The sequence below is a fragment of the Chrysochloris asiatica genome, unplaced genomic scaffold (assembly GCF_000296735.1).
Source record: "Chrysochloris asiatica unplaced genomic scaffold, ChrAsi1.0 scaffold00018, whole genome shotgun sequence".
NCBI lineage: Eukaryota > Metazoa > Chordata > Mammalia > Afrosoricida > Chrysochloridae > Chrysochloris > Chrysochloris asiatica.
This window is the reverse complement of record NW_006408536.1, coordinates 12289616-12302328: the sequence shown is the minus strand read 5'-3', so window position 1 is coordinate 12302328 and position 12713 is coordinate 12289616. Positions and strand designations below refer to the sequence as shown.

General features: G+C 45.0%; 1 protein-coding gene across 1 annotated transcript in view; it reads left to right on the top strand.

The window, feature by feature from the left end:
• Positions 1-553: 553 nt before the first annotated feature.
• The window catches only part of SMS (spermine synthase), a 63910-nt gene continuing 51750 nt past the window's right edge, over positions 554-12713 (top strand). Inside the window, exon 1 of the mRNA XM_006835575.1 lies at positions 554-670. Coding sequence (XP_006835638.1) covers positions 622-670 — 49 coding nt within the window. The 5' untranslated portion in view covers positions 554-621. The remainder of the gene's footprint in view (positions 671-12713) is intronic.

Here is a 12713-nt window from a genome sequence, read left to right as displayed (position 1 = left end):
ATGCTATCCTCTTACTTGCTCCTGCTCCACTTCCATTTTGCCATCAAAATGCAGATGTTCTGAAAGCCCAAGAGTTTTCTATTCGGGTTTCCAATGCAAAGCTGACTTCTGCTAATATTAACCATGCGAATAAATCTTAATCCAGTTAACTGTGTCGCATTTTAAGAGTTAAGAATGAACAGCAGGCAGGGTTTTTCTGACGACAGGGGTGGATCCTAACATTTTATTTCCCTGACTTGGCCAGGAAACCAAGGGGCCTGGGTTTGGGGGAGTGGCTCTGGGAGTATGTGTGTCTGGGGGTGACTGCCCCGAGTGGGCCCCCAGAAGTCGGTTTGCGCAGTTCAAACCTAAAGGGACCTAACGGATGGCTGGAGCGCGGCCCGACCCCGCGCGGGGCGCGGCCATTGGTGACGCACGCCAGGGAGCAGGCGCCCACGCTTCCACCACTAGCGCGGCCTCCCGCTCGCTGGTTCCCCCTCCGCAGGCGCCCAGCCCCGCCCCGCGCCCCGACCGCTCACGGCGGCCCCTCCCCCTGCGCCCTGGGCCTCCCGCCGCCGCCTCCCCACCGCCCGCAGTCTCCCGCCGCCGCCTCCCAGGCATGGCCCAGGGCCTCGCCGCACTATGGCAGCAGCACGGCACAGCACCCTGGACTTCACGCTCGGCGCCAAAGGTGAGGGCGCGCGCCGCCACCTGCCCGCGGTCTGGGCCGGGGCCCGGCGGCCGCGCGGGACCGAACAATGCGGGGTGGCCGCGTGCACCCGCGGAGGCCGCGCTCTGGCTCGCGCCGGGCCCGCAGCGTGGGGCCTGGAGGGGCCACCAGGGTCCCTTTAGGCCGAGCCTCCCTTCCGGGCCCGATCGCCCAGCGCGCCCCACACGGGCTTGGCCGAAGAGGTCCCGGTGCGCACCGCCTGGGCGGGGGGAGTCCCCGGAGTCCTCTTGGGCCTGGGGTGCAGGGGCGCCCCGCGAGGCGCCTACTGGACCTGTTTCTGTGGAGCAGGCGGTCAGCTTCCCTCCCGGGCGGGGGCTTCCCCTAGTGGGAAGTCGGCTTGGGGGGAGACGCGGCCGGGCCGCCCTGCAGACTTCACCCAGGGGACGGATCCACGGGAAAGGATTTGAGGGACAGGGAAAGGAAATGATGGTTACTATTGGAGGGGTGGGGGCTGAGATCTGGGCGCGGAAATGATCGCTCCCCGTAGAGGGGACACTTAGACTGCAAGCCGGCCACCCCACGTTGGAGCGGAGCGCGGCCGGGGCGGGGACGCTCGGGAGGAGGGGCTCTGCGGGCTTCCCCTGGGCGCAGCGGCGACCATGGGGGAGGGGTGGGACTGCCCGTCTTTCTTTGGGTGGCTTTTAAACCTCGTACTCCTGCAGACTTGAGTCTGCGCTTCCAGTGCGGCCCTCTCGGAGTACCTCGCGCCCGTCCCTTACTTTTTCAATCCTTCTCCTCGAATGCTAGCTGGAGCAACCTTTCCGTTACCATTTCCCAGCATTTGACGGTCTCATCTTTTTTTTTCCTTTTTTTTCTCCTCTTTTTTGTTTTGTTTTGAACTTCCAAGTAGGTACTCATTTTACATGTTCTCCCCTCAAGTTAAAGGATCTCCGAAGGAACACTGATTTAATTAAAAGACTTGGATTTGGAGCGAGACGTGGCTTTGAGTCCTGATTGACCATTCCTGTGACCTTGGGTTGATCTCACAACCTCTCTGAGCCTCATCAGCCCTGGCGGTAAAAAGTGAGGAAAGGGTGCACACTCCAAAGGACTGTTAATACGAAGAGAATAGCTGTGAAAGACTGTAAGGTTAGAAGCAACTACAGTGTATTTAGGTGGTTAGAAAAATTAAGCATTTTCTAGCGCCTACATCTCTTAGCGTAGTGGTTAGGAATCGGGCTGCGAGCCGCAAGGTCAACAGTTTGAAACCACCAGCTGTTCCACGGGAGAAAGATGGGGCTTTGCAGCCTCGGAAACCTTGTACAGGGTCGCTATGAGTCGGAACCGACTCCACGGCACATAACCACCACCACATTTCTTAGGTGAGGATGCAGGGAAAAGGGAGTCTGCCGAGCTGGGTCCTGGAGCTGGTGGGGTGTAGAAACTTAGGCTTTTGGTGAGTAGTTAGCCTGCTAGATTTTAGTGCAGGGTTTACAGCCGGTTCTTTCCGGTCCAAATCCATGTTGCAGCTAGCCTGAATTCCCTTTACATTTGCTTCAAGACCCTCAGTTGATTCTTCAGTTCCCTAAGAGTCACCTAGTGCTATAGGTTATGTCGGGTGGAAAGGCGAATTCTCAGCACAGGGTTGAACCAGAATGAACCAGTTAGAATCCCGGGTTCTAATATCCTCTGAGGTGAGGAAAGGGAGATAAGAGGAAGGAATGAGGAGTGGGTGGTTCAAGGTCACTCGGTGGTAGAGGTGAGTCTGGGAGAATCGCCCCTGGCTGTAAGCACCAACTCCCCTTGTGTGAGCAGCTGGGTTTCCTTCTATAGGCTTGAGGGAGGGGCCAGCTCAGGATGAGGTCCAGAGCCTCTGGCACTTTTTTTTCAGTGACTGCTGGGCTAGAACCCGCTGAGTTTTTAACCCGTTGCCACCAGGCCTCCTTAGAATGCCCTTGCCTTTTAGCCTTAGTCCTCCTTCGTCTTAACTGAGATGCTGCTTTCTGAAACGCTGTCTCATTATGGGCTTTTCTTGCTCCATTGAAAGAATGAAGGAAAATCATAATTGTGTGAAGACAAACCAAGAGAGTTTAATACTTTGGGCGGGCCAAGGGGAGAGAGAACTGAGGATGCCCAGTTTAGAAGCGACTGGGGAAACTAGCAGGTTCTAAGTGGCAAGGTGTGGGTGTATGTGAATCCAGATAATTTAGTTGTGTAAAAAGAAAGTTTTTTTAAAAAAAAGATTCAAGATAAAGATGTGTGTGGACAATAGAACAGAAGGATCTTAAGAGGGAAAAATCAAAGGTTAGCTGTTCATTTCAGTCTATTCTTAAAGACACAGGAACTCTGGTGGCCCTGTAGAATAAGCACTGGACTGTTAACCATAAGGTCTGCAGTTCAAACCTACTAGCCACTCTGAGGAAGAAAGATGAGGCTTTCTGCTCTGCTCTTATAAACATTTATAGTCCTGGAAACCCTACGCAGGGTTGGTATGAGTCAGAATTGTTTCAATAGCAGTAGGGTTTATTCTTAAAGATGAGAACGTTTGCTGGTAAGCTGAAGAAGATTGGAATCTTAATGTGAAGGACAAGAACTCTACAGCAAGGTCCGCGGTTCAGACAGACTCGACCAGCGTCTCCTTGGAAATCCTATACAGGGTTGCTTTGAGTCACAACCAACTCAATAGCACTTAACGACAACAGGGAGGTGTGTGTGTGTGTGCATGCATGCATGCATCTGTTAGATTTTGAGGCCTTACAAAAGTGTTCTGGGAATAAGGGAATTCTGACTCTTTCTGCATTGCCTCCAATACAATAAATTGGGGTAAATCAAGTCACTCTTCAAGTCTGCATCCGCATTTGTAAAATAGGAGGAGCTGGCTTCACTGAAATCTTAAGTGCCTTTTGGTATTCAGTAAGGGGCACTTGGTGAGAAATCCACGTGTGAGGTCTCTAAAAACATTTATTTAAATGGCTAATAATGAGTCAAAAGGCATGACTCTTGGCATGTGAGTATTGGATGTGACTCAAGCATGAGTCAAATGTCTGTGGAGCCTGGATACGTGTTCTTTTTTTCCCATTTGTCAGTAATTCTACCTAATTGTCCAGTTCCATGATGTAATTTTAGTGAAATTAAACCTGCACCACTTACTTATATTGTTCTTTGGTGCCGTGGAGTCGGTTCCGACTCATAGAGACCCTGGACAGGGTTTCCAAGGCTGTAAATCTTTACAGGAGCAGAAAGTCATCTTTATCCTACCGAACAGCTGGCAGTTTCGAACTGCTGTCTCTGAAGTTCGCAGCCTGATTTGTAACCACTACGCTACCAGAGGTCCTTATGTTACTATGTTGCTATTATTCCATATAACTTAGTTGCCAGTGCAAGCTGGCTAGGACCCAGCAACCACTCACCCTACTCCCAAGGGCAGTTGGACCTGGTTTGGTATTCTGTTCCTTGTTTAGTATTCTGGCTAATGGGGTAACCCAGGCAATTTTTTTTTTCCCCTTTAGGTTAAAAATCCCATATTTGGTCTGTGAGTGAAGCTTTAGACTCAGGACTTTTTGAGCCCAGGAAACATTTTGTGATTTCTCAGCCTGAGGATGACATGAGTAAACATGACCCATAGGCCTGTCTTCCAAGCACAGTGGTGGGCACACAGTGATAAGCATGGAGCACATAACCTTCGCCTGTCTGCCTGGTGCAGAGTCTTTTGCTCAAGGGGGCTAGCCATGCTCCTTTCCAATGCCTCTTTTCTCCTGGGCTGAGAGCCTCTTTGAAGGCAGACCTCCAGGGTCTGTGCCCTGGACACAACACTGATGCCTTGATCAATGCTGACTGAATGGAGAAGAGAGAATGATGTGACTTTAGCTTGCTTACTGTCTTAGTTTGCTAGTTAGTGCTGCTGTAACAACATTCCACAAGTGAGCGACTTTAAAGCACAGAAATGTATTTTCTCACAGTTCCGGAGGAGACTAGAAGTAGAAGGCTTGCTCGGACTCTCTGAGCTCTGGGGGAAAATCCTTGTCCCTTTCAGTTTAAGTGGCCACTGTCCTTTCTCAGATCTTTGGTCACCTGTCTTTCCCTTGTTTGTGTTTGCTTCCATGTCTAAACTGTTCTTTTTATAACTCAGAAGTCATTAGGTTGATATAACCTTATTACGGAAACAAAGAACTCTGTTGCCAAATAGGAGCACATCCACAGGTATGTTATTAGTTGTTCTGTCCTATATACTGCATGTGATAGAGTAGAATTGTCACATAGGGTTTTCTAGGCTGGAACTTTTACAGGATCCCTGGGTGCATTTGAAATGACAACCTCTTGGTTATCAGCCGTATGCTTAACGTTTGTGCCACCATGGGTTCTTTTCCTAAGGCCCTTAGGGGTTAGGATTCTAACATATATTTAAGAGGGACATAGTCAATCCATAACACTTTAGACAGGTCCTCAGCAAAGATGAAATAGAAAAGGATGTCATATTTGGTAAAGTCGAGATTTAGAAAAGGGAAACAAACCTTTCATGAGATGAACGGACACAGTAGCCATATCAGTGGCTTCAAATATCCAAGGGTCATGAAGATGGTTGGCACAGAACCCACAATGTTTAATTCTGGTAGATACAAGGTTGCAATGACTAGTTGCAACTAACAAAATACATGGCTTTTGGTCTACCATCAAAATGGAAGAAAAAAACCTGCCAAACACCACATGTCAATTGCTGGCAATAAGTATGTAATTTCCCCCCCCCCCCCATCCAAGTTCCCAGGGGCCCTCAGGATTGTATTCACTGGCTCCTTGAAAATCCATGGACTCCCTCTCCCCTCAGGTTAAGCCCCCACAGGCAGGAGAGAGAACTGGGATCACAGTGTATGTATATTTTAATTCCTTTTAGATGGAGTAGATTTCCAAAATGTGTCTTTGAAACATAAAAGCCAGGAATTTATTAATTGCCTCCGGTGCTAAATTGCCCTAGTGAATTACAGGTTATTTTAATTAATGCTCACAACCATGTTCGGCTATGCCTTCATTTGATGGGGATGAATATAAAGGCTCATTAGCTTTTGCACCTTTTAAATGGTGTAGTTGGGATTCAGACCTGGCCTTTGCTACTTCTTAACTGCCAGGTTTCTTAGTTTAAGGCAATTTTTCTGGGGGTGAAGTGCAATTTTGCCCCCAAGGGACATTTGGCAATACCTGGACAAGTTTTAGTTATCACAACTGGGATGAGGGGTGCTAACTGACATCTAGTGCCTTGTGGTCAGGGATAATGGTGCTGAATGTTGTGCCTTCCCTCAAATAATTATTCCACCCCTAAACCCTGGTTGAAGATCTGAAGAGACTTGTGGTAATTTGGATGACAACTCATGAGTTACATTTCCCTGGTCCACCTTTGGCAGTCTCCAGTGTAAACAGTGAAGGCCTGGTGTGGTGCTGCAGGTTAATTCGCTGGACTGCAAGGTTGATTTCAACCACAAGATTGGTAGTTCAAGCTCACCAGCCCTTCCTTGGAAACACACAGGCTCACCATGAGTCGGAAGGCACTTAACATTGTACACAAAATGCTGAGCCCCTGGAAGGTTAGGAAGAATGGGCCTCACCTTCCTCTTAGTTTTGCATGAGGGTGTGGCTAGCATTTCCCACCCAGCCAAGCCTGTGGCTCCAGGCATCCCAGTTTCCTGTGTATTTTCTAGTAATGTGCAGTTGAGTGATTTCCAACCCATAGCAACCCTGTATAAGGTTTCCAAGGAGCAGCTGGTGAGCTTGAACTGTCAGCCTTATGGTTAAAACAGACTGCAGTCCAGCGCATTAACCCACAGTATTTGCTGGTGCAAGTATATTTATGACTGTTTTATTACAAACATGTATCTGTAAAACCTAAACAATCCAGTTTTGATTCCATCTAACTTTTTTTTTTTTTGATTATGGTTCAAGAGTTAAGTGCTGTTGAGTCAGTTCTGACTCATAGCAACCCTGTATAGGGTGTCCAAGGAGTGGCTGGTGGGTTTGAACCACTGACCTTGTGGTTAGCAGTCCAGTGATTGTCCTATAGCGCCACACCAGGATTCACCCACACCTGGTGGATAAATCTCTGCTAACTGTAAGATCTGTGGTTCAAACCCACCCACTGCTCTAAGGGAGAAAGATGAGGCTTTGCGTGCATGTAGAGATTTACAGCCTTGGAAACCCTATGTGGTGGATTTTCTATGTAGGTTTTCTGAGTCAGAATCATCTCCATGGTAGTAGTGGGTTTGGTTTGGGTTTCCATTATCATCCCATATTCCATTTCATTTATCACCCATTCCTGAGCTATCACCCTTCCTGATAAAACAAACAGCACACAAGTGCTGTTACTTTAACCAGGAGGCCTTGTAGGGGGGTTGCTATGTGGCGGGTGGAAAATGCTTGTTTGGCCCGGCTCTAGGTTTACTGAATCCTCATCTTTTGGGGAGGATCGCTGGTGATGCAACAGTTAGTTTTGGGCTGGTAACCTAAAGGTTGGCAGTTCAAACCCCCCTAGCAGGAGTCCTGGTGTGGTGTTGTAGGGATAAGCATTGGACTGCTAACTGCAAGGTTGTTGGTTCAAACTCCCCAGTAGCTCCTTGGAAACCCACTACAGGATAGCAGTGAGTTGGAACCACAGCAAGCAGCTCCATAGGTGAAAGACCTGCTCTCCGAATTTGTTTTGGGTTGGAAAGGGTGGGGGTGTGGGGGGGTGTCTTACTGACTTTTAGTGGGTATTTCCCTCCCATATGCTAATTAAAGGAAAATGTTTTGCACATTGTTTGTTGTTCCTGCTTGAAAGCTAGTTCCTTTTGAGTATTGGTGCAGTCTGCTGTCATTTGCCTTGCTCTCTTTTGCTTTGTCGTGATCTTTTTTTTTTGTATATGTTTTATCCCAACTCTGCGAAGATTCTTAATTGCACTGATCATGATTCATATAATGGCCGGCTCAGTAATTTCACATAGCTGGAAATTAGTTGTTTGAGCTTGCCATTAAAAATAATAAATAGAAATAGTGTATTCACCCTAATGATTCTTTCCAGCGTGTAGTTCGTATGTTCTTTATACCCATTTCTTTAAGCGTAAAGAGTTAGCTTATGGTGAACTCAGTTTGTGTTTTAGATCAAAAAGCTTGATCTAGCACTTACTTGTAGTGGTTTTGTGTTTTAAATGCCTCAATATCACTCCGGTAGGGAGGCAGGGACAAGGGGTCCCAAGCTCAGGTCTTTTGAAGCTCTGCATGAGACTGTTCTTCGCCAGAGCCGCTTTTTTGTTTTTGTTTTTGTACTTTAAAAACCAGTGTTAGTTGAGGGAAAGCCTTTTTTGTTTTTTTGCAATAGAGAAGGAAGGTTATCAGTTTGGAATCTTCTTTGCATCCTCAGCATTGTTGTTATTGTTAACGACCCTGTATAGCAGGGGTTGTTGTTGTTAAGTGCCATTGAGTTGGTTCTGACCCATAGAGACCCTATATAGGGTTTCCCAGGAGCAGCTGGTGAGTTTGAACTGCCAACTTTGCAGTTGAAATGGACTTTTCAGCCCAGTGCATTAACCCACAGCACTATATCAAGTCTCCATAGCAGGGGTGGGGACCCTTTTTTTTCTGCCAAAATTTAAAAAGGCATTAAACATTTGAAAAGGCATTTGTGGGCCGTAAAAAATTAGCCTGCTATATTTGGTCAAGCATTTCATTAACGTTCCACGGGAGAAAGATGAGGCTTTCTGCTCCCGTAAAGATTTACAGTCTTGGAAACCCTGTACAGGGTCGCTATGAGTGGGTTCCAACTCCACAGCACATAACAACCACCACTGCCAGTTACCTTGTTAAGAGACGAAGACTGAAGTGCTGTGGTCTTGAATAGCTTTGAAAAGCTAAACTTTTGATATCAGACTTGGTAGGTGTGGTGCTGTGGGCTAATGCGTTGGACTGTAAAGCCATTGGAACTGCAAGGTCGGTGGTTCAAGCTCACCAGCTGTTTCTTGGAAACCCTCTACAGGGTGGCTATACAGACTTGATGGCACTTCACAACAACAACCTGGCGTATAAGATGTGGAATTCCAGATGGGTGTCATTTGAGTTGTGGTTGGGGGTGTGTTTAGAAACGTGATCAGTAAAGCTATTATGGAGTTTCATGCTCTTTTTTAATTTTTCAATTTTCATTGTGAATTGAGTGAAGGTTAACAGACAAGATGATCAGCTTTACTTTCAACTAATCATATGTTTTGTCCCCTCCCTGCAATAACAGTTATCCTACTTCCTCCCTGTGGCTTCCCTTTTAACATCATTTTGCAAATCAACAAAGCAAAAATATTTGATGTACACTTACAAAACAAAAAATATGTTTTCATTTAAATGTCTAAAGGGCATATTTTGCTAGTCAGGTAGGCACACAGCCTTTGTCAGTCCATGGGCCTAGAGTCCCCAGTTGTTCTCTGCTGTTGCCGCTTTTCTGGGTAGGATCTCACACTCCACTCATGCTCTTCTTTCTTGATGGTCCTGGGATCTTCTGTTCCTGAAATGAAAGATTAACTACTCTCCCCTTTTAGTTACACATCTTCTCTAATTACAGTTGTGACAGTTGCAATAAATCCTGCTGCCAATTACAATTGAGTAAAAAATCCTGTCACCATCATCCCCTTTCTCCAGATCCATCTGGAAGAGAAGACTCTACCGTGGGGATTCTACATTACCCCTCTCATACTGAAACTAAGCACACTCATGAGGCTTGTAAGCCAGCCACTTCATGCCTTTATAGCCCCCAATTTTTGATAGCCAAAGTCTAAATTGCCCGTTCCCATCAACTCAGTGTGGCTGGTGAGCGTGAACTTCAAGGTCGGTGGTTTGAACTGCAAGGCTGGTGCTCAAGTTCACCAGCTGCTACGCGGAAACCCTACACGGGGTTGGAACTGACTTGATGACACTTAACAATCAGCACAGTGCACTTAGAAAACAAGCTTGATCCGTTTTAATGAAGAATCCTTCCATTTTGGTTGGAATTTTCAGCAACTGTATCCATAAGCAAAGGTCCAGTTGATCAAATTGTAGCAATTTACGCTTGCTCTTAGTATCAAGCATCTTTATCTTCATCTGGTTGAGTTGTGGTCAGCTAGCCATCCAAGCTAGATCCACTGGGTATTTAGCTGCAAATTTGGGAGTTTACGCATGCCTCCATGAACTTCAGACCAGTTGACTGTTTGATCTCAGCTGTAGCTCCCATTGGCTACATCCCTGGGCTTGGGAGTTCACACATCTCCCTAAACTTCAGACCAGCCAGGCCTCCTTCTTCTCTGTCTCATATCAAGGCCAATGGGTGTCGATGGAACATGGCCAAACTCAGCCCATGTTTTCATTGCTGCATTTCCCCCACTTCTACTCACAAGAAGGGTGGTCACCAGTGAGCATACTAGACTGCTTGCAGGTTCCCTTTGAGTTTCAGTCCTAGAAGGGGTTTTCCCTGAAGGGCCGACTTTTCTTGCCTTGATGCCTCCAAAGCAAACAGCTTGTTTGGTATTCTAACAGCCACTTTGCTTTTTTTTCTGCTGGTCTTTCTTTCAATAAGAATCTTCTGTTCAACAAGCCATTCTGGCTCGGTTGGCATGTCTTTTCAAGTGGGAATGTCCCACCTCAGAAGGTTCTGGGTGGGGCTCAGGATTTCACTTAAGGATCTGGGGTTTCATGTTTTGTGTCACAGATCTTTTCCAGGTGTTTGAATTCACCATTTCACTGCACTTGTAACCCAGGCCTGACGAGTACACTGTGGCTTCCTTTCATAGGTCTGTAATTATAGGCTCAGCTCTTTAGAAATGTTGGGCAACTTCTTAGTTGAATCTGCAAATCAAGTATGTTGAACATGCACAAATACTGTTCTAAACCTTCATAACTAGGAACTTTGTTAGACTGAGCTAGTTTGTGGTCACACGTATGATCAAATTATTTATGTGCTAACCTGCAAACTCTAAGGAGCTGGTAAGAGCTGGTACCATGTTCTAGATTCCAGAACTGATTTGACTTGGTAGGTTAACATGCATGAAGGTGCTAATGATACCCAAATCCCACACACTGTGTTGTTGGGTGGGATGTCCAATAAAGTGTTTGGAAGAATGTCAAATGATACATAAAGTACTTAACATTAATTACAGTGCTTTAGGTGGAGTACTTTGAAATTGTGCCAGTGGATAAAAATGCTCATTTATGAAGAGGTGTGAATTTAACTTACTGAAAGATAAAGGAAAGTTCTCTTGGCACAAAGAGAGGCAGGAAAATACTGTTTAAAGAACCCCCCTCCAAGTTATTAAAGCATCATTTTAAAAAGACTGATTTATAAATGATCACTTAGATGGTTGTGTTGCACGATTCCATTTTTCCTAGTAATGGAAATTTCTTCATTGAGACTCCTGAACCATTTTTAAGACCTTGTTTTATTTAACACCGAATTTTCTCTTCTGAAGGACTGTAGCTCATAGTGGTCAAACAAGACTAATAATGCTAATGGTCTATCTGAATGTCTCTGACACCCTAGCAGTTTGTAGGCAAATGTGTTTCTCAAACTCGGTTCAACGTGGAACCTTTCTACATATAGAGCAGTATTCAGCACTGGTTCAGTGGATTACATTTAGGGGAAATAGAGTAATGGTGAAGGTATTTATAAATGAGGTAACAACTATTTTAACTTTTTATTGGGAGTTGGGTGACTGTTCACAGAGCAGATCAGTTTTACATGCAACAAATCATATCCTTCCTTTCATCTCAATGATTGCAATCTCCTCAAGGTAACATTACTTGTCCAACTTCCTGTGTTTCTAGTTTCCACCCCTCCTCCTTTCTCAACCTTTTAGATTTTTGTCCTTGGATAAATTAACCCCTTTTTATCTCAAATGATTGACCACTCCATGGTGTGCATATCTCACTAACATTGTTGTCCTCCTCTAGGACTTTCTTTTAAAAAGCATTTCATGACCATTAAATTGTTAATGGAGTCCTGGTGTGGTGCTACCAAGTGGCTCAAACTGACTGCAAAGTCAGTTTGAGCCTCAAGGTCGCCTTTCAAGCTCACCCACAGCTCCTTGGAAACCCTATACAAGCTTGCACTTAACAACAACAATAACAAATTGTTAATGAAGTTCCTGTGTGTTTTTCCCCTTTGAATAAAGGATCTGTTTGAAGAGACTATAGAAGTTGTTCAAGTAGTCGGTCATGCATTTGTCTTTTTTTTTGTTTTTTTTTTTTTTAAACTTGCTTTTCCTCTGTTTTATGTTATGTGCTCCCTTTAGGTTATGTAGGAAAATACAAAGGGGAAACCCAACTCTAATCCTTGCACAACCAGGGTCGATTACATAGATTAATTTTCAAATTCAAACTAGCTTTTTATCCCTGAAATAAAACCTACTTGGTTATAAAATATAATTCTTTGTACATATTACTGAATTCCGCTTGCTCATATTTTGCTAAAGATTTATTTTTGTCTATATATTCTTGAAGGTTACTTTTGCTCTCTTTTGGTCTGGTTTTGATATCAAGATAATAACTGGCATTATACAATGAATTGAGAAGCATTCCCTTTTCTACGTGGGAGCTTTAAAACGTTCATGGAAAAATTACACCATCTTTAAATTTCATTTTTTTCACCAGCCTTTTGAAGTCCACCTCCTATTTTTTGAAAGAGATTGTGCAGTATTGCTGGTAATTCCTTTTTTTTTGTTTTTGTTTGTTTTGTATACTACACTTTATTGAGCTATAAGTCACATGCCATATGATTTACCTATTTAGAGTGTACAATTCGATGGTTTTTAGTGTACTCACAGACTTTTGCAACCATCGCAAGTAAATTTAGAACAGTTTAATCACCCTCAAAGAAACTGTCCATTTCACTTCTAATTTGCCTATAAACTGTCCAAACCTGGGCAACTTTCTACTACTTTCTGTCTATATGAATTTGCCTGTTCTGGACATTTTATATAAATGGAATCACATAATATATGGTCTTTTGTGACTAGCTTCTTTCACTCAGCATGACGGTTTCAAGATTCATTCATGTTGGAGCATGTATCTGTACTGTTTTATTTTTGTCCCA